The sequence below is a fragment of the Corythoichthys intestinalis genome, chromosome 6 (genome assembly GCF_030265065.1).
Source record: "Corythoichthys intestinalis isolate RoL2023-P3 chromosome 6, ASM3026506v1, whole genome shotgun sequence".
NCBI lineage: Eukaryota > Metazoa > Chordata > Actinopteri > Syngnathiformes > Syngnathidae > Corythoichthys > Corythoichthys intestinalis.
In genome coordinates, this window is record NC_080400.1 from 10994318 (window position 1) to 11017259 (window position 22942).

General features: G+C 39.2%; 1 protein-coding gene across 2 annotated transcripts in view; it reads right to left on the reverse strand.

The window, feature by feature from the left end:
• The window catches only part of LOC130917415 (BRD4-interacting chromatin-remodeling complex-associated protein-like), a 59492-nt gene that overhangs the window by 13043 nt on the left and 23507 nt on the right, over window positions 1-22942 (reverse strand). For both annotated transcript variants that reach the window (XM_057838798.1, XM_057838799.1), the window contains 4 exons: window positions 15288-15881; window positions 7109-7343; window positions 6932-7029; window positions 1952-2080 (listed from right to left, as the gene is read on the reverse strand). In XM_057838798.1, coding sequence (XP_057694781.1) covers window positions 1952-2080; window positions 6932-7029; window positions 7109-7343; window positions 15288-15881 — 1056 coding nt within the window. The remainder of the gene's footprint in view (window positions 1-1951; window positions 2081-6931; window positions 7030-7108; window positions 7344-15287; window positions 15882-22942) is intronic.

Here is a 22942-nt window from a genome sequence, read left to right on the forward strand (position 1 = left end):
TGATAAGAATACAAATCTTACAATATTTCCATACAAGCAAGATGGAGCACAGCCTAATTTGAAACACATTTTAAATTGAGGAGAGTGTGGTGAGAAGAGTGAGGGACAGGCGCAACACATCTCACATGAGTGACAAGACCCAAACACTGCTACGATGCAAGCTGACATACTCCACGTAAAATATGAAAATCTCACACATAGTGAACATAAGACAGAAACCATGTCACATTTTCGTCTCCTTGCCGTCTTGTCAGGCGGAACTGGCATTCGTCTAGTTATGTTTTAGTATCTCAAGCCACGTTTTAAGGCATGATTTATGCTTCTGTGTTCTGTTGACAGCGGAGCGACGGCATAGACCCTACGGCGTCACTGAGCATTAAAAGTTCAAGAACCCATTGCTCTGTAATTCACTGCCAAGAGGGGTGGTGGCTTTGTCTTTGTACGGTTTTGGGGGACTCTTGTCGAATTCCTTTAGTTTTCTTCCAATCATGGCAACAGAGATGGAACGTGTGTAATATATATATAACGAATATAAGATGGCCCTGATTATAAGACGACCCCCTCTTTTTCAAGACTCAAGTTGGAAAAAAGACTTTTTGAACACCAAATTAATATTTATACAGAAAATTACAGTATATCCAAAACAAATGATTACAACAATATATTTAAGACAAAAAACATGATTTTGCCACATTCAAATCTTAAGATCTGATTTAACTATGTAAACTAAAGTGCAATCACATTTGTAAATGAATGGCTTCTGGTTTTTGAAATTTAAATAAAGAGTAGCTGAGATCTGTCATGACAGAACATCGCTTCAATGATATCTGGCGCCATCTAGCGTCGTAAATGTCTAGACCTCGAATATAAGACGACCCCCTCTTTTTCAGGCTTATTCTAGGGCTGTCAAACAATTAAAATTTTTAATGGAGTTAATCACAGCTTAAAAATTAATCGTAATTAATCGCAATTCAAACCATCTATAAACTATGCCATATTTTTCTGTAAATTATTGTTGGAATGGAAAGATAAGACACAAGACGGATATATACATTCAACATACTGTACATAAGTACTGTATTTGTTTATTATAACAATAAATCAACAAGATGGCATAAACATTAACATTCTGTCATAGCGATCCATGGATAGAAAGACTTCTTAAAGTATAAGTGTTAGTACAAGTTATAGAAATTTTATATGAAAAGCCCTCTTAATGTTTTCGTTTTATTAAAATATGTAAAATTTTCAAGCAAAAAATAAACTAGTCGCTCGCCATTGTTGATGTCAATAATTACACAATACTCATCGTGCTGAACCCATAAAATCAGTCGCACCCAAGCACCAGCAGAGGGCGACAATCTCCAAAAAACACAAGTAACAAGTGCATATGACCCTGTGCTGTCATTTTAATCTGTTTGGGCATGTGCGTTAATTGCGTCAAATATTTTAACGTGATTAAGAGAAAAAAAACGCCCGTTAACGCGATAACTTTGACAACCCTAGCTTATTCCAATGCAAATAACACCGTCTTATATTCGGGCTAATACAGTATTTGCCCCTGCAGCTAATCGATATTGAACAACAAATACAAAAGTTGAGGCGTAGGCAACACAGAAGACATTTGCCAATGTTTGAAAACGGCGGTGTTGTTGTCTTTTGACGTTCACATCACAAGCCGTTGACGTGACGTGTGGTCAGGATTTTTGTGAGGCGAACGTCAGGCTACGACGTAGGGTCGTAAATTGGGTCTGCGTTAACGGCGTAGGTCTGCCGTCATCGCAACGCAAAAGTATAAATCAGCCTTTAGCTTGTCATCGTTCCGTCATCATCATGAAAAAAATTAACCGTTGTTTGAACATTTTCGTAAGTGTTATTGTTGACAAAAAAACATTTCGCCACAGTAAAAATTTGACATTTTGTGTCTATACAAATTGAGATTGTAACTCACCTGAGGTTGTAGAGGAGCGGGGTGCTGTGGAGCAGGCATTTGGGTGACATTGGCGCCCAACACGTGGATCTGCATGCCACCTTTACCCAAAGTAATCCCTCCAACTGAACTGATCACTCCAGGCTTTGGCTGCATCAGTCATGTAAAACAAAACAAAAACAAAAGGGGTTCCAAACAGTGAGCATATGTTAACCATGTGGGGGATGACAGAGATTAGAATGTTTAGTCTGGAATTCCCGGATTACGACGTACCCGATTTACGTGATTTCGACCATTTTGTCTCCAGTGGGTTTTTTTTGTTTGTTTGTTGTTTTTTTAAATAATGTTGACTTTTGGTTTGTGATGCTTTTATTTTGGTGCAGGAAGCGTAGAGCAGGTAGTACTTCCGCACGCGAGTAAGAACGCATACTGTATGCACACGAAGAACGTATTTGCGTACACACAAAGAAGAGTGAGAGGGCAAAGATTACAGCTGGAAGTCCGCGCTTTTCTGTTGGATAATGCTCAATTTCTCCCAGAAAATGATTGCATTTACAAATGTTTTGGTATTAATATCTTCATTTATCTTGCTAGCAATAAAAAAAAACCCAAAATAAAACAAACATAAAACATGAACACAAAATAGAATGGGAAAAAAAATCTTTTTAAACAAAACTCCAAAAATGGGCCAGACAAAAGTATTGGCACCCTTTGAAAAATCATGTGATGCTTCTCTAATTTGTGTAATTAACAGTACCTGTTGCTTACCTGTGGCACATAACAGATGGTGGCAATAACTAAATCACACTTGCAGCCAGTTAAAATGGATCAAAGTTGCAGTTAAACGCAACCTTTGTCCTGTGTCCACCGCATTGAGCATGGAGAAAAGAAAGAAGACCAAACAACTGTCCGAGGTCTTGAGAAGAAAAAATGTGAGGAAGCATGGGCAATCTCAAGGCTACAAGTCCATCTCCAAAGACCTGAATGTTCCTGTGTCTACCATGTGCAGTGTCATCAATAAGTGTAAAGCCCATGGCACTATGACTACTCTACCTAGATGAGGACGGAAAAGAAAAACTGACGAGAGATTTCAACGAAAGATTGTGCGGATGGTGGATAAAGAACCTTGACTAACATCCAAACAAGTTCAAGCTGTCCTGCAGTCCGAGGATATAACAGTGTCAACCCGTACTATCCATCGGCATCTGAATGAAAAGGGACTCTATGGTAGGATACCCAGGAAGACCCCACTTCTGACCCATAGACATAAAAAAGCCAGGCTGGAGTTTGCCAAAACTTACCTGAGAAAGCCAAAAACGTTTTGGAAGAATCTTTGGTCAGATGAGACAAAAGCAGAGCTTTTTGGGAAAAGGCATTAACATCGAGTTTACAGGGAAAAAAAGAGGCCTTCAAAGAAAAGAACACGGTCCCCACAGTCAAACATGGTGGAGGTTTCCTGATGTTTTGGAGTTGCTTTGCTACCTCTGGCACTGGACTGCTTGACCGTGTGCATGGGATTATGAAGTCTGAAGACTACCAACAAATTTTGCAGCATAATGCAAGGCCCAGTGTGAGAAGTTTGGGTCTCCTTCAGAGGTCATGGGTCTTCCAGCAGGACAATGACTAAAAACACACTTCAAAAAGCACTAGAAAATGGTTTTAGAGAAAGCACTGGAGACTTCTAAAGTGGCCAGCAATGAGCCCAGACCTGAATCCCAGAGAACACCAGTGGAGAGCTCTGATAATGGCAGTTTGGAGAAGGCACCCTTCAAATCTCAGAGACCTGGAGCAGTTGACCAAAGAAGAATGGTCTGGTTGTTCGCAGTTATTTTGTCTAAAGGTTGAGCAACCAAGTATTAGGCTGAGGGTGCCAATACTTTAGTCCGGCCCATTTTGGAGTTTTGTGTAAAATGATAATGATTTAATTTTTTTCCCATTCTCTTTTGTGTTTTTCATTGCAGGCAAAATAAATCAAGGTATTACTGCCAAAGCATTTGTAATTGCAATCATTTCCTGGGAGAAATTGATCATTATCTGACAGAATTGCAGGGGTACCAATACTTTTGGCCAGCACTGTATATAACACCTTTTTTACTGTTTATTGTGTGTTTTACTAAGGTCGAGTTTATGTAATGGCGTACCGCACGCATGCTATTTTTAGACCGTGACGTCGCATCGTAAAGCGTAAGTAAAGCCGAAGTGGGACATTAGGGACCTACCCTCACATAGAAACAACGTAATTTGTGCTACTTTTCTCCGGTAATCTTTCAAAAACGAACATGCCGATCACACATTGCTTTTTTGGAACTTGTAGAAACGACTCTAGAGATTACGACATATGAAGGATGTTTTCTTCATACGTTTCCGGAAACCCAAAACTCGGGAGGAAAAAATGTGAAGACCGAAACAACTTGCGCGGACTTTAACACCAGCTCGGTGAATCCATTCACATTTCATATGCAGTAAACATTTTGTTGGGTTGACATGGTCTTCCAGAGGACAAAGAGGTAAGCCATTTTTATATTTTAAACTTATTTTTTAGCGTAACGTTGTGACGTACTGCTTCTGTCTGACAATGAATGACCTGAAAAGAATTACAATGGTATCTGACTGCCACTGTTACAGTTTCTGTTGTATGAAAAAACAACTTTAGTAAGGGGGAAGTGTAAATAAATTATAGAATTAAGATTTGTTATCAATTAAAAGATTAAAAGTGCTCGTTGCCTGTCACTGAGTAGCATTTGTGATCGCTACACAAAGCTAATTAAATTCCCCCAAGAACGGTCAGAGACGTAGAACAACCAGAGGATATATAAGAAAGACAGCGCTGATGGTAAAGGATAGCTTGTTGAAACAGGAGAATGTTCATCAGTCGCTATGCTTAGGTCGGCTCGTTTTTTTTCTCGTCTTTTTCAGCCTTCGACACTCTTGCCATCTCTTTAACTGAACATTTTTATGGTCTTCCAAGTCTTTGCCAGTGAATTTGGCACCGGGGACATCATTTTCGGAGAGAATTAGTAGGTTTAGCTCTGTAAACATCTCCTCCGTACACGATTTCCATTCATTTCCTATTAGGGACAAATTAACAATTAGGGACGTGTCCCTCCTTAGCAACAGTAGCTAATGCCATGAATATTGATGAGCGGAAGTGATGTATTGCTTGCGGTACGCCATTGTTTTTGATGATGTGCGGACGCTAACTGGAAGTTGCTAATCGTTTGTGTGGATTGTTTTTTGCTGTATCAGCAGCTAGTTATAAACTCAAATTTGGAATTGCTGTTATTAAAGATTAGACTGCCTTAATTTTATTTTAGTTTCATTCTGCAAGTTTTGATGTCATGAGCAGTCAGTTTAGCTCGCTGACTAGCTCGGACTTAGCTCCAACGTCTTGGCAAGGACCGTACAATGATGTAAAATACATGGTTTTGGATAGTTATTTTTGAGATTTGGGGTTACAGTACATTGGGGTATTTAAAGGATTAATTCCGACTTACGCGGAAATTCGGGTTTCATCGCCAGCGTAGGAACAGAACTTGTTCGTAACTTGGGGAGTACCTGTAGTTAAATTTTTTTTTTTTTTCATAAAAAAAAGGGGGATTTTCACCGTTTTTTGTGTATTTAAAACATTTACAATAAATAAGCGACTTCATTTTTTAAAATTGTTACAAATATTTAAAATAATAACAAAACAATCAATACAAAATGTAACAGTAACTAGCTTTTTTTGGCTCCCGATTCAATTCCAATCATTCCCGATCATATACATTTTGGCAATGCATTAAGAAAAAAATGAATAAAACTCAGACGAATATATACATTCAACATGCAATACATAAGTACTGTATTTGTTTATTATGACAATAAATCCTCAAGATGGCATTTACATTATTAACATTCTTTCTGTGAGAGGGATCCACGGATAGAAAGACTTGTGACTTTGTATATTGTGACTAAATATTGCCATCTAGTGTATTTGTTGAGCTTTCTGTAAATGATACTGTAGCCATGCCCAAATGCATGATGGGTGGATGTAACACGCCTTTAGCAACCATGACTGTGTGTCGTGCTACCAATTGATATATCTTCTATGCGTTGGGAAATAACATACGGTGTTGAGAAAAAGGTCAATTGCTACCTTGCTTCTCTACATTACTTCCCAAGATATTTCTAATAGTAGGGAGAAGGATTGTAAGGGTTTAGCCAATTAAAAAAGGCTCCAAAGGCTGCCAAAATTCACTCTACTCATTTTATGCTGCCTTTTAGCTCTCTATATAGGTAAAACGGCGCCATTACAGATTGAGCGCAACAATGCGTGAGTGGGTCGTGCAGTGCATGCATTAAATATTTTAACGTGATACATTTTTTAAAAAATTAATTACTGCCGTTATCAGGATAACTTTGATAACCCTACCTTAAGCCTAAACTAAAGACTCTGGATGAGTGTAACATATCATGTCTGTAAAGTTAAATACAATTAGAAAATGATTTAATTAAAAAATATACAGTATATACTGGACTGTCTCAGAAAATTAGAATACACAATATTCTAATTTTTTGAGACAGTCCTGTGTATATATACAGGACTGTCTCAGGAAATTAGAATACACAGTATTCTAATTTCCTGACTGTCTCAGGAAATTAGAATACTGTGTATTCTAATCTCCTGAGACAGTCCTGTATATATACACAGGACTGTCTCAAAAAATTAGAATATTGTGTATTCTAATTTCCTGAGACAGTCCAGTATATTTAAAAAAGGCATGTCCGATATTTTTTTGCCGATTCCAATACTTTGAAAATGACGTCATCGGACCCGATCAGGAATATAGCATTATCAGACAAGAATATTCGACAATGAAAATATGTTTAGACAATTTGGTTCTCAATTAGAAAATTAATCGTGGCCGTCCTAGTTCCATTAAAAAATATAACAAGAGTTAGTGCAGGAGCACTATAAATATAAAACACAGTCTTGATGTTGGTGTAAAAATAATTGCTCACCTGTGCAGGCTGTGTAAGGCTCACAGGAGCGATGGTCTTATTCACCGTGGCTCCAGCTGGTCCCTGGACTCCTGAGACGACCTGTAAGTCACTTGAGGCTGCAAACAACGGGTAGAATGATTATAAAGGGCAGAGCGCTGCTCTCTTATCACAAGGTAATGATGGCCGCGTGCGTACCTGTAGCGGTACTTGTAATGAGCATGGGGGTGGGCTGCAGCGCGGAGGTCAGCTGAGCGGGTGTCGTGGCGCTGACCGATGAGGTGATTGCCACTTTGTCGACAGGCACGTCTTGCTGCACGCTAAACTGGTTGTTTGAGGGAGGCAGAGCTTGAGCTTGTGCCTGAGCTTGCGCCTGCACTTGAGCCTGAGCTTGAGTGGGCTGCTTGACCTGCAGCAGGATGCTTTGCTGGATCTAGAAGCACATAAGCACAACAAAATGGGATCTAAATCAAAAGCACATAACCACACCCTCCAACTTCCCAACTACAGCACAAAATCTAAACATACGTAAGTGGAACTTTGTGTGTGTTCGTTCTGTATGGACTCCGAAACGGCTCAACTGATTTTCTTGAAAATTTACATATTTGTACTAAAGTGGTACCTCTACATACGAAGTTAATTCGTTCCAGGACCTTGTTTGTAAGTCAAAATGGTCGTATGTCGAGCAGGATTTTCCCATAAGAATACAATATAATCACATTAATTCGTTCCACAGCCCAAAAACCTACACGAAATCCTTAATGAATTCTGCTGGTACTATTACAAATGGCAATTACCTATAGCAAAACAAATAAATTATAAATAAAAATCGGAATACCGTATTGGCCCGAATATAAGACGACCCTGATTATAAGACGACCCCCTCTTATTCAAGACTCAAGTTTGAAAAAAAGACTTTTTGAACACCAAATTAATTTTTATACAGAAAATAATTACAGTACATCTGAAACAAATGATTATAACAATATATTTGAGAGAAAAAGCATGTTATTTTGCCTCATTCAAATCTTAATATCTGAACATTTAAATATGTAAACTAAAGTGCAATCACATTTGTAAATGAATGGCTTCTGGTTTTTGAAATGTAAATAAACCAATCTATTGTGATAAAACAACAAAATTGCAATAACTGCATTAACCATCAAAGTGAGGTCTAACTATAACTGTAGTCTTGAAATAAATCTGAATAAAGAAAAACATTGCAATAAAATAATGCAAACTTGAGAGTAGCTGAGATCTGTCGTGACAGAACATCGCTTCAATGATATCTGGCGCCATCTAGTAGAGGTGTGCAAAATTTCCGATTCTTAGATTATTCGCGATCCGGCCGTGGAAGATTCGAGAACGATTCACAAACATCCAAATTCAGATTATTGAAATATGCGAAGTAAAGCGGAAGTACACAACACTCAGCGCGCCGGGCGGTCTTCGGGACGGAACGGAGCGAGAATAGCTAAACATCATGCTTCCCATTACCCGGCCCCACAGGTAATGCCAATGCTCAACTCACGGCTCTAGCTCAACTCATGCAACGAGATAAAAAAACACAACAACATACCTGACTACTGCCGAAAAGCTGCTACAAAGTACATCCATATAATATTACGGTGGATATCATTTATATAGGACTAGATGCAATATAGATTTGGTAGTGTTAGCAGCACGGCCGCCATCTTAAAGCAGTACACTTCCCTGCAAGGCTGTTGTAGCGAACCTTCCAAGCAAACCTAATTAACTTTTTATCTAAAATACTCCTAAATCGGTAAAATGTTGACTTGAATCTATCTTTAAAATAGTTTTTAAACTTTCACATGTCGAAAGAAGACAAAAGGGAAATTATGGAATAACGGGAGCAATTTTAACAAATTTAACGGTTGATTCACAACATTAAATTAATTGAATGTACTGGACTGTCTCAGAAAATTAGAATACACAATATTCTAATTTTCTGAGACAGTCCTGTACATTAATCCACCATTTAAAGCAGGGGTGTCCAAACTTTTTGCAAAGGGGACCGGATTTGGCGTAGTAAAAATGTGGGGGGCCGACCTTGGCTGACGTCCTTTACATAGAACAATATACAGGACTGTCTCAGAAAATTAGAATATTGTGTATTCTAATTTTCTGAGACAGTCCAGTAGTTTAAAGCTGCTGATACAGAATGGGGACTAGAGTTTTTTTATTTAATGTTATGTTTGGATATTTGTTTACTGCTATATGTCAACTTGATACTGAAATAGTAGTGTGGTTTAGCCTGAGAGTATTTTTGAACAATTTTGGAACTAATGTACAAAACATTTAAATAAAAAATAAAAAAATTAAAAAAAAAAAAAAGGAGGGGGGTGCATCAATAATCGTTTTATAATTGAATCGGAGCCTCTGAATCGTAATCGTAATCGAATCGTTAGGTGCCCAAAGATTCCCAGCTCTACCATCTAGCTCGTGAATGGGTATAATGTCTACACCGCGAATCTAAGACAACCCTCACTTTTTCAGTCTTATTTCAATGCAAAAAAAACACCGTCTTATATTCGGGCCAATACGGTGATAATATCATACTAATTCCTGTAATAGTGTAACGAATCTGGTTCTAATGCGGCGGATGTTTTTTTCCTATACCTGAACGCACCGCGTGGCTAACGTGGCGGCTGAGAGTTTACTTTAGCTTTCAATGTTTTCTTGAGAACACCGTCAACTTTGGCGGCCAGGAGGCGTTTTGTGTTGGATAAGTTCTAAGATAAATGATAAAAAACTGACGAAGCTGGCGATTTATTTGATGATGTTACCACAATAATAATTGTCATCTTAACTTATAAAGACTGGCGAACGGTGGTCGGAGGAGGACCGTGGAGATGTATTGTTGAGCCAGTTCATGGATGCGCAGCCCATATTTGTCTATAATTTGCATCGTCATTTCAGTGGTGTCACCTTATTCCTTGTTTGACCAACTGTACCAAGCTTTTCGAAACCTGTGTTGACTTCTCTCACAAGAAAATTTGCCGTGTGTCCGTCTGCGTTGCTGTCATGTCGTCTATTTCGAGCATGTTGTCGGATGTAGAAACAAATGGCGAGTCAAATTTTATGTCGGATGTCGAAAAGATCGCATGTTAAAGCGATCGTATGTTGAGGTACCACTGTGTAAGCGTTTGCGAATGCTCTTAGGTAGGTTTAGAATCGAAAAACAACAAAGAACAACCAAAACTCCGGTGTCATAAAGTTGGATACGTCATAACCCGGAGACTAGGCATGTGCCTCGGCAGCTACGCTTCGCAAACATGTTTCACATGTGTGTTGGCCCTCCTCCTCTAAGCCGCGGCCGCCTGTAACTTTTCTCTAGCCCAAGTATTCCCATGCCAGCGATTTCGTTTCTTTGATGGGGGCCTGGCGTGGGGTGGGTATTGGCCACCCACCAGGCTTATAAAGCACTGTGTGAAACCCTGAATGCCAATCAATGAGTTAAATGAATAAGTTATTAAGGTTTAAGAACGTCAGGATGAATACTATTGGGCTGGTGCCAGTATGAGATTCTGACGGCATGATAACCTTAAGCCAAAATATCACGGTTTCACGGTATTGCAATTACAGCTCTAAAATGGGTCGGTTTTATATATTTGGGTTAAAAAAAAAACTTTTTTTCTATTGAACAGGATTTTTATTTTTCCAAAGCATATTAGTAAATTGGAACTTATGTATAGTGTTAAATTAAAATAAATGAAAAATATATAAATAAATAACAAATATTCTAAATAAAATAAATGTAGTCCTGTAGGTGAGCCTAAACACACAGCCACAGCTCAACATTATTACAAACAGAACAAAAATACTTGAATTATTTTCCATATAAGGCACGTGTGTGACTCGTATCATGTTTACATTATACACACACTTTCTCAACAGACAGTTGCGAGAGAGGGGACAAAAAAAAAAAAAAAAAAAAAACCACCACGATTTACCACCGCTAGACACACTAAACACGCTGGAGTTAACTCTCACAGCTGGTGGAAAACGTTCATAACTGTGTTTACTAACCTTTTATTATGTATAAATGCAAAATCATATTGGAGGTAAGCCTGTCGTGATAGATAATTCCGTTTATCGCACAGTAAATAAAAATGAAGGCAGTAATTTTCCCGCTGCGATTTATAGCCTCACATGCTTTTACGGCAGACGTGCTGTTAAAATTCGGCTTCCTTGTTACCAACTACACAATATGCTGTGACGAGGACTCACTCTGTTTTATTGACTTCTGGGTATGTTCGTTTATACATTTGAGTTTGAGTGACCATCATTCAATGGAGAGAGGCGGGGCCGAGTGCACTGTTGGCGCACAGCAACTCACAGCAGAGTAAGGAAGACAAAAATCGATGGAAAATCCTGATTCCCAAGCCAAACACCACGGCCCTGGTGTGGGAATATTTTGATTTTAAACCAAATGAAAATGGCGAGGCAACCAAAAAGGATGAACCAGTCTGCAAAATCCCTTTGGAGGTTTTTTCAACAAAGAGGCCCAACACAACAAATCTACATGCTCATTTGAAACACTATCACCCTCCTTAGTTTTCACTGCTTGGTAAGAAAACATCGCAACAAGCGGTGCCTTCCTTGACACGTCATTCGACAATTACAGAGGTGTCTGCTTGATGTGACAAATACAAACGAGACCGCTAAAAATGACTATTTAATGATGTTTGTTACTTATTGGTTAGAGCTGGAATCTTTGGGCACCTAACGATTTGATTACGATTACGATTCAGAGGCTCCGATTCGATTATAAAACGATTATTGATGCACCCCCCCCTTTCTGTTTTTTTTTTTTTTTTTTTTTTTTTTTAAATTAAATGTTTTGTACATTAGTTCCAAAATTGTTCAAAAATCCTCTCAGGCTAAACCAAACTACTATTTCAGTATCAAGTTAATATATAGCAGTAAACAAATATACAAAAATAACAGAAAATAAACTCCAGTCCCCATTCTCTAACAGCAGCTTTAAACTACATTCAATTAATTTAATGTTGTGAATCAACTGTTAAAGTTGTTAAAATTGCTCCCGTTATTCCATAATTTCCCTTTTGTCTACTTTCGACATGTGAAAGTTTTAAAACTATTTTAAAGATAGATTTAAGTCAATATTTTACAGATTTAGGAGTATTTTAGATAAAAAGTTAATTAGGTTTGTTTGGAAGGTTCGCTACAACAGCCTTGCAGGGAAGTGCACTGCTTTAAGATGGCGGCCGTTTATAACTTTGTAGCAGCTTTTCGGCAGCAGTCAGGTATGTTGTTGTGTTTTTTTATCTCGTGGCATGAGTTGAGCTAGAGCCATGAGTTGAGCATTGGCATTACCCGAGGGGCAATGAGAAGCATGATGTTTAGCTACTCTCGCTGCGTTCTTCCTCGTTGCGCCCCGAAGACCGCGCGGCGCTAACACTACCAAATCTATATTGCATCTAGTCCTATATAAATGATATCCACCGTAATATTATATGGATGTACTTTGTAGCAGCTTTTCGGCAGTAGTCAGGTATGTTGTTGTGTTTTTTTATCTCGTTGCATGAGTTGAGCTAGAGCCGTGAGTTGAGCATTGGCATTACCTGTGGGGCCGGGTAATGGGAAGCATGATGTTTAGCTATTCTCGCTCCGTTCCGTCCCGAAGACCGCCCGGCGCGCTGAGTGTGTTGTACTTCCGCTTTACTTGGCATATTTCAATAATCGGAATTTGGATGTTTGTGAATCGTTCTCGAATCTTCCACGGCCGAATCGCGAATAATCTAAGAATCGGAAATTTTGCGCACCTCTATTATGGGTTACTTATTGAAGCCAAATGTTTGTTACTGCTACTTAATAACTATTTTTCTCTGTTGAAGTGCATTTGTTTGTGTTAGTACAACTTTATACCTCTGTGCCAAAACGCTTAAGTTACTGAAGTGCAATTTTATTTTTATTTAAAAAAAAAAAAAAAAAAAAAAAAGACATTTTATTTTTGGGGTGTTTCTGTGCGGTAATAATATTATTGTCTTTTACTTAAATGGCAAATGGACAGTATTTAAATAGCGGATTTATCTACATTGTTACAATGCCCAAGGCGCTCTACATTAGCACACATTCACACTGCCAACCCATAGGGGGCAAATTAGGCTGCAGTGCCCTGCCCAAGGGCCCTTCGACAGTGTGCTGGGCTGGGCATCGAACCACTGACCCGCCGGTCCCAGGACAACTTGAGCTACCGACTGCGCCACAGCCGCTCCACCTAAAGGAGGCATGGTCTATTATTTTTAGTTGTAGTTTCATAAAAAGTACTTTTGTTTTTAAGTGTAAACATTTATTGCATTTAAATGGGTGTACTTGATCTATTAATATGTATTGTATTCTCACTGTGTTATTGTAAATAGGCTTGAAAAAAAAAATGGGGGCGGGGGGCACAATAATATCACATATCACAATAATTTATGAGCTAATTTATCGCCCACTAAAATTTGTTAGCGCGACAGGCCTAATGGCGTACCGCAAGCAACACGTCACTTCCGCTCATTAATATTCATGACATTAGCTACTGTTACTAAGTAGGGACAAGCCACCGTTTGTCCCTCATAGGAAATGAATGGAAATTGTGTACGAAGGAGATGTTTACAGAGCTAAACCTACCAATTCTCTCCGAAAATGATGTGCCTTGTGCAGGGGTCGCGTTAACCGAATATTTTCCGTCGTTGACCGGTTTTTTAAAACGGTGACGGAAAAAAATGAAGTCCATCCGTCATTTTGACAGGTTGCAATTCACACCCCAGACCACAGGATGGCGAGTGAGCATATTAATCAGCTATTGTCTCTCTTGATGCATGACGTCATTGGCCTTACCCGGAAAAATGTCCAAACTAGCATTCAGGTGTAGCAAACACGGAAACGTTAGGAAGCTTTGGAGAGCATTGTCTAAGGCTACGTTCATTCTACAGGTCTTAATGCACGAATCCAATTTTTTCGTGCTTTTCCGACTCGAGTCAGGCATTAACTTGACGGTCTGAACGGGACAAGTCGCATAGAAGTGGACCATTTCAAATCCGATCTGGGTCATTTTTGTTTGTGGTTCAAATCCAATCTGGGCCACATTTTTCCAGACTGTCGCGGCGGTCTGTACCGTCCAGTGTCCCAAATCCGATTTCAGCTGTGCGTTATTAGCGCCTAGCTTGCAGTGAACACGGGAAGGGCCGGGCTTGACAACAGTCATAAAAAACTAAAAATGGGTTGAGGATAAGCATGAGAATGATCGGTTTTCTCTCTGATCTATGTGAGCTATATTTCAACATTTCCTACACGGCCGAGAGTCGGGAGAGGGGTCTGGCTGCAGCCCGTCTTGGAGAGTCGGGGAAAACTGCCCGTATGTGTGTGTGACATGCACGGACAGTGCGTGCATGCTATCGATCCATATAAACAGTGAATATAAGTCTAAACAGGGATTATTTATGTCTGTTATTTGTCTCCTCCTTTTGAAAAGCAAAATATGATATCCCTGGAATGACGGATGACTTGTCATTTGTTTTGATGCTTCTGCGCACCGGCGCGTGTCGGACTGCGAATCAGAGCGCATGCGTAGTACTTGAATGGTCTCAATGGACAAAAGCAGTCTGAACGGGCATGCCAAAAAAACGGATATGACCAAAAAAATCGGATTTGTGCATTAAGACCTGTAGTATGAACGTAGCCTAATTGAATGAGCAGGGACAAACAGCTTGGAGTCAGAAGTACATGCGCTATTCTCAAACCTGAAAGCACACCGAGTCTTGGATGACAAATCAACAGAGCAGAGAGTAGACACAACATGGCTGGTAGTTTCTTCAATGTATTCAGAGTTGAGTAAGTAACGCACCGCTTTTGACCAACACTGCTATTGAATATGTCATTATTATCATTTTAAAAATTTAAGTGACGGGTAAAAATAGATTATGGCCGGATTTTTATGACCCTGTCAGTCAAAATGACAGACAACGAAAAAGTCAAGCGCAACCTCTGGCCTGGTGCCAAATTGACTAGAAAAGATGTGGAAGACCATAAAAATGTTCAGTTAAAGAGATGGCTTTAGTGTCGAAGGCTGAAAAAGACAAAAAAAAACGAGCCGACCTAAGCATAGCTTTAGCTTTTTAATCGACGCGACTGACAATGACATTCTCCTGTTTTAACAAGCTATCCTTTACCATCAGCCCTGTCTTTCTTATATATCCTCTGGTTGTCCTAAGTCTCTTACCATTCTTGGGGGTACTTTAGTTAGCTTAGTGAAGCGATCGCAAATGCTACTCAGTGACAGCCAACGAACACTTTTAATTTTTTCATTGTTAACAAATCTTAATTCGGTAACTATGTGAGTACAAACCTGGTGGAGCTTTTCCAGCAGCTGCTTCTGCTGCAACGAGGGCTGACTGATGGCCGACAGCGTCTGGATTTGCGAACCCAACAGCGCCAAGTGCTGCTGCTGATCCGCAGTCAGGCTGTGGATGGGCCCCTGTGCTTTTAACACAGCGGGAACCGGCGTGGCGGCGGCGAACGAGTGCGTGAGCGAGGGCTTGGGCGACCGGGACACGGGGGGCTGATCCTGCTGTTGGTAGGGTGCCGGTTGAGAGGAGGGCCGCGGTTGGGACAGGAGTTGTACTTGGATTGGAGTTGACTGCGGTTGCGCCACTTGGGGCTGTGAGGGGGACTCGGTGACTTGGTTGTGGACGATAAAGAGAGGCGGCGGGTGGGATGACGGCGTGCAAGAGCGGGAAGGAGTTTGCGATGGCGGCTGGGGCTGCGAGGGAGGACGTGACTGCTGTTGGTGTGGAGACTGGATTTGCTGGCTCAGAGTCAGCGGCGACTGCGAGGGCTTGGGGCTGTCGGACACAGGGGGCGCCGTGGCGTGACTGGTCAGGGCTGGCGAGGGGGACATGCCTTGAATTTTCAACGGCTGCTGGTGCCCACTGGAGGGTACCTGTGGAGGTGGAAAATGTCAATTCAACACTTTTGGATTACAAAAAAACTACAAAATCCAATTTCTGTAGAAAGCTGAAGAGCTGATAGCGAACTAAAATGCAGAGCAATTACTTAAGAGTTGACATTTACAACATAAAACTTGAAGGTCGAGTAAATGTGAAATTTCAATTCATCTGGCCATTTGGAAAATGTGGGAGTTTTTGGAATTTTAGAAATAATCCAGCATATTCCACTAACTCATACACTGCCATTGACAGCGATAGATGTCAAATTTATGCGTTTTTAAAATGACGAATACCACTTTTATTCTAAAATAAATTGTATTAATATGAATAAAATTTAAATCAAATTTTTGGAGTCTTCAATGAAATACCAAGGACTAGAAAAATCACAACAGTTACTGTTTTTTATCCTTAAAGGGAACCTCAGACCTAAAGACTTGTAAGCTCTTAAAAGCAACAATTGTTCTTGTTTACCAAAACATGTTATTATTGCCATTGATTTAGTACATGTTTTGTGCTATGGAGGCCGCCATGTTTTATGCCTGCTGGGGTCGATGATGCGCTTGGACTGGACTGGGAGAATAGCTGTGCTAGCAAGCGAAGCTAGTATGACGAATGGCATGATTTTGTCACATTCTGCTGCTAGTAAGATTATTTTGTTACAGAGATGAGTTCCTAACGTCGTTTTTTTTTTTGGTCTACCTCTCACCGCGGTTACGCAATTCCTATGTTATTCTTGTCTGCTTGCCGTCAGACGTGAGCCGCATTTTCTAATTCCGTGGTCAAGCGAGCCGCACTTTCTTTTCAGTTGTGTTTCCCTTTTAGGTTTAACCGCACAGACAGACAACGCATGTGGGTCGCGATTGCTTTATGAGGAAAATCATGACTGACGTCACGCAATGTCCTGTGGTCTACATGCTCGTCTTTTGCACGGGAAATGCGGGTTGGAATCCTAATGGAGACAGTCATTTAATTGCTTTTGCTGCTCGTTTTGTGAAATATCGACAGTGCCATCTTGTTCATCACTTTGCCGCTCGGGGTTCAAATTCAAAGGGCAGAACCGACATGTTTATGTATTTAACGAGTGACACTGTGGAAGTACGGCAGCGCTACCCAGTGACGTCACCACCCAGAGTGCATTGCGTCGTCAACAACAATGGCGACCTACTACTTTAACCAATTCTTCAAATTTTATAAAAATGAAACATTAAGAGGGGTTTGAATATCAAACTATTATAACTCATACTGAGATTTAGCTTTCTTTTAGAACGACAAGTCTATGTCGGCGGTTCCTAATTAAAAAAAAAAAAAATGTATAACATAACAAATATGAATAGACTTCATAATATATTGACGGGACACGCACGCAGCGATCTAACGCCGGATTTAAGGTTGGAAAAAGTACGAAAGCTGTACCGCATGCAAACAGAAAGGATTGTCTCTGGAGTGATTTATTCGAGGATTCAAGGTAATTATTATATTTTTCGTACCATGCGTGCGTTTTGAAACGTGAAAAAAATCAATGGGAGAAATTAGCCGCTACAGCATTGGCATCCTACTTCGCAAAATTTACGTAAAATAAATGCTATCTGTCCAGTTTTTTGCTTTTAGACAAGAATCAAGACTGTTTTACGTCCATATCTAAAAAGAATTGATGGATTTAAGCATTTATTCACAAGAATTTTCATTGTAAAAAGTTCTTTGTGGTGCTAAGGCGGCTGTCACATTGGTATATGGAGAGTAATTATATAGCGTATTTATCTACATGGTTACTATGCCCAAAGCACTTTACATTAACACACATTTACCCAATCACGCACACGTTCATACTAGAGCTGTCAAAATTATCGCGTTAACGGGCCGTAATTAATTTTTTCAATTAATTACGTTAAAATATTTGACGTAATTAATGCACATGCCCCGCTCAGATTAAGATGACAGCAGTGTAATGTCCGCTTGTTACTTGTTTTTTGTTGTTTGGCGCTTGGGTCCTAATGACTTTATAGGTTTGGGGGAGTGAGCATGGTGGAATGACATCAACAATGGCGGGCTCCTAGTTTATTTTTTGATTGAAAATTTTACAAATTTTAATAAAACGAAAACATTAAGAGGGGTTATAATTAGGGCTGTCAAAATTATCGCGTTAACGCGCGGTAATTAATTTTTTAAATTAATCACGTTAAAATATTTGACGTAATTAACACACATGTCCCGCTCAGACAGCATTCTGCCTTTTGGTAAATTTTACAGCAAGGCTTTTTATGCTGTCTAACAGTGAACTCTTGTGGTCGCTTTGCGACATGGTTTATTGTTGTCTTGCCAGTTATGGCTGCAGGACGTCTCGGGCTGACGCCTACGTTGTAATGTTGTGCTTATGTGATCCTTGGACAAGATTTGTCCGTAAGTATGGTTGTTGTAAATAATGTACATATTATGTTAGTAAGCGAAATGTTATATTTTTTGTATGAGACGCTTTTTGTTTATGTTTTGTGAACCTGTATAGCGTGCTAAGCTAACGTTGTTGCTAATGCAATGCTTGTGTACTTTTTTTTTTTGTAGTTTTACGACGGTCTAAAGAGGACAATGGTTTGAGGCCATTTTATTAATAAATCAGATGAAAAAGTCTGATGAAAAGAAGTCTGATTATTATGGCGTTGTTCACTAGCTGTCTAGCTTTGGAAAAAGTAGACGCTTCGGAGTGAGGACAGCATAGACAGATTTAAATGACAGTAGAGTGAAATGCCCACTACAGTCCGTATATACCGTATGTTGAATGTATATATCCATCTTGTGTTTTATCTTTCCATTCCAACAATTTATTTTACAGTATATATATATAATTTACAGAAAAATATGGCATATTTCATAAATGATTTGAAATGCGATTAATTGCGATTAATTACGATTAATTAATTTTTAAGCTGTAATTAACTGGATTGAAAATTTTAATCGTTTGACAGCCCTAGTTATAATATAAAATTTCTATAACTTGTACTAACATTTATCTTTTAAGAACTACAAGTTTTTCTATCCATGGATCGCTTTAAGAGAATGTTAATAATGTTAATGCCATCTTGTTGATTTATTGCTATAATAAACAAATACAGTACTTATGTACCGTATGTTGAATGTATATATCTGTCTTGTGTCTTATCTTTTCATTCCAACAATAATTTACAGAAAAATATGGCATATTTTAGAGATGGTTTGAATTGCGATTAATTACGGTTAATTAATTTTTAAGCTGTAATTAACTTGATTAAAAATTGTAATCGTTTGACAGCCGTAGTTCATACACCAATGGTGCTGCTGCCATGCAAGGTGCTGCCAACCCATTGGGGGCAAATAAGTGTTCTGTGCCTTGTCCAAGGGCACTTCGACAGTGAGCAGTCCTAACCTGGAATCGAACCGCAGACCCTTTGGTCCCAGGATAACTCGAGCTAAGTATAACACCATAACCATAACACCATATCACTGCTGCCCCATTGGCCTAAAGGCTAGCATCACATTCTACAGATTTACATAAAATAAATGCTAACTGCCCGTTTTTTTGCTTTTAACCAAGAATCAAGACTGTTTTACGTCCATATCTATAAAGAATTCAGGGATTTAAGCATTTATTCACAAGAATTTTCATCGTAAAAAGTTCTTTAAGGAGCTAAGGCGGCACCACATTGGCTAAAAGACTAGCATCACATTCGACATATTTACATAAAAATAAATGTCAACTGCCCGGTTTTTGCTTTTAACCAAGAATCGAGACTGTTTTACGTCCATATCTAAACAGAATTCGGGGATTTAAGCATTTATTCCCAAGAATTTTCATCGTAAAAAGTTTTTCGTGTATCACATTCGACATATTTACATAAAAATAAATATTAACTGCCCGTTTTTTTTTTTGCTTTCAACCAAGAATCTAGAAAGCTTTGTGTTCATATCTATAAAAAATTCAGGGATTTAAGCATTTATTCACAAGAATTTTCATTGTAAAAAGCTCTTTGTTGTGATAAGGCAGCGCCACAGTGGCTTAAAGGCTAGCATCACATTCAACGTACGTAAAATAAACAATAACTGCCTGTTTTTTTTTTTGCTTTCAACCAAGAATCGAGACTGTTTTACAGTCAGATCTATAAACAATTCAGGGATTGAAGCATTTCTTCACAAGAATTTTCAACAGAAAAAGCTCTTTGTGTTTCCACACGGTCAGCTCTGACGGAGATAGGCCCCCTATGAATTGGCCCCGCGCCCCGTCAATACATTATAAAGCCTATGATTCAGGCATTTTAATCAGGCCCAACATGATTTTACACAGTTTATCATCTTGTAAATGTGTCGCATTAATTTACCATAAAATGGTACATTTAAATGCGTGTATTATTAATATCATCATGTTTAAAAATGTAGATTTAACCCAAAACATTCAAATTCAAATCTATAGAATCCAAAATGTCTTTAAGAATTTTCAATTTTCAACGTAAAAAGCTCTGTTTCCACTCCGTCATCTTTGACGGGGATAGGCCACCAATGAATCAGCCCCGCGCCCCGTCAAAATATGATGGAATCTATTAAATATGTTATATTAAAGTAACAATAGTAAAATGGAGAACAACAGGCAAAATAGTAATATTAATAGTTTTTCAGATGACTATGTCGCCAAACAACAGGCTGTCAGAGTGAAGAAAAATACATATAAAATTGCGCCTGAGTATAAATCGCAGGGAGAGCCAAACTGAAAAAAGTGCGACTTATAGTCCAGAAAGTACTGTACACAATTGAGTGGAAAAACAAACAGCACAAATGTAAAAGCCTGAAAGCCCAATGATTGTACGTATTTTCCTTAAAATTAAGAAAAGAGTCATGATGATATTATTTTAATTAGGAGTGTATGTCACAATACGATACGGTTTGCGATACAAAGCTCACGATAACGATGATACCGCGATACAACAATTATCGAAACATTGGTCAGGAAATCATTCTAGGATATTCTAAAAACAACTAATAAACAGAAAAACAAGCTTCTGCTGTGAACTGATGACTTTATCACTAGCAGACGTCCAATCCGTTTGAAGTGGGAGGGGTGGCAGAGAATGAACATTCGTTCATTCGCTGCCACCCTCCCAGGATTGAACGTCTATGACCGTCAGTAGCAGCCAATGCCAGGCAATGTGGTGATTTTGGGCCATTTAAGGTCATTTACCTGTTGATTTTCCAGTTACTTCTTGTTGATTTTAGGGTATTTTATGGGTCACTTCTAGAGGCGAGCGAAATTTCCGGTTCTTAGATTATTCGCGATTCGGCCGTGGAAGAATAGATAACGATTCACAAACATCCAAATTCCTATTATTGAATTATACCAGGTTAAGCTGAAATAAAACAGTCAGCGCAGTCTTCAGGACGCAATGAGGAACAAACTGAGAGTAAATATCATGTGCAACTCATGCCGCTAGATTACAAAAAACAAAACAAAAAAAACAATACCTGACTGCGGCTGTCAGCCGCTACAAACAGCGCCCAGTTGCTAGTTGCTACAAACATACGGCAACATACGGCTATGGTAGATATCACATATATCTAGAACTAGATGTGAAATGACAGACGACGGCAGTGTTAGATCATATACCAAGAACTAGATGCGAAATGACTTTCCCGCGCTAGTAAACAGGCGCCATCTTAAAGCAGTACACTTCTCTAGAAGGCTCTGTTGTAGCGAACCTTATTACTTTTTATCTAAAAAAAATAAATAAATAAAAATAAAAAAAACAGATCGTCGAAATCTTGACTTCAGTCTATCTTTAAATGATGAAAGTTTTAAGACTTTCACATCGAAAGTAGACAGAAGGAAAATTTTGGAATAACGGGAGCAATTTTAACAACTTTAACGGCTGATTCACAACATTAAATTAATTGAATGTAGTTTAAAGCTGCCGATACAGAATGAGGACTTCAGTATTTTATTTATTGTTTTTAACAGTCAACTTGATACTGAAATAGTAGTTTGTTTAGCCCGAGAGGATTTTTGAACAATTTTGGAACTAGTGTGAACTAGTGAACTGCGTGTTTTTCTGCTTGTCTAAGGAATCACCGCCTAGTAAACGAACCCAAAAACCTTCCTGAGAATCGTTAACATTGATTAATCAAAATGGTGAAGGCATGTGTGGCGGTTGGTTGCAGTAACAGAAGATAAACGGTCATTTTAATAGTTGCTGTGTGCCCATTGTTAAAAGGGCAAATCTCTAAAGCAGCACGGTTTGTTTATCTCGGTCTATGATGCGTTTATGTTGACAGCTGTCAGACAGCGGCGAAAACATCAATATGATGCCGACACGATCGCAGACATCATCAGACTGAGACTACGAAGCTCGTCGCCACGGTCGCGCAACAAGAAGGTGAGCGCAACAACAGGTGTTGTGCCGAAAAATAGCCGCCCTGCGTGAAATGTCTCCCCTGACCGGAGCGCCCACACGGAAACAACTTTCTTGTACCGTGAATATGTATTATTTTACTTTGCTTGAACTAATAAATGTCATACCTGTGTGATTGTCATTGGGATATGGTCGTGAAAACCTGTAGACTAATACATTTCTGTTCAAAGATGGTTATGTGGCCCAGTCCACGATTTGTTACTAAAATACAGTACTAATATTTTGTGTAATTTAATAATTTAAAACTGATCTTACAGTCGTAAATCCATTACTGTAATGCGCCCATGAAAACATTTGATGTTTTCACGTCAATAAAGCGTTATAAATAAGCACTCCCGTCAGTTGGGACATTTCACGCGTGGCAGCTATTTTTCGGCACACACCGGCCCGTTGTCGATCAAGTTTCATTTTACAATCGTGACAACGGTGAAGCTCAGCTGACCAAATGTTGGTTTATATTCAGGCAGGTGCCGATCTTGGGTACCCGACTCCTCATCATGACATAAACTGGAGTATGATTGGAAATTTTGTGGTCTCAGGACGAGTTCTGACGCACAGGACGGGACCGGACGGGAGGAAACATCGGTTTCGGCATCAAATATGGATCTAGTGACTGGATCGACCGAAACTTT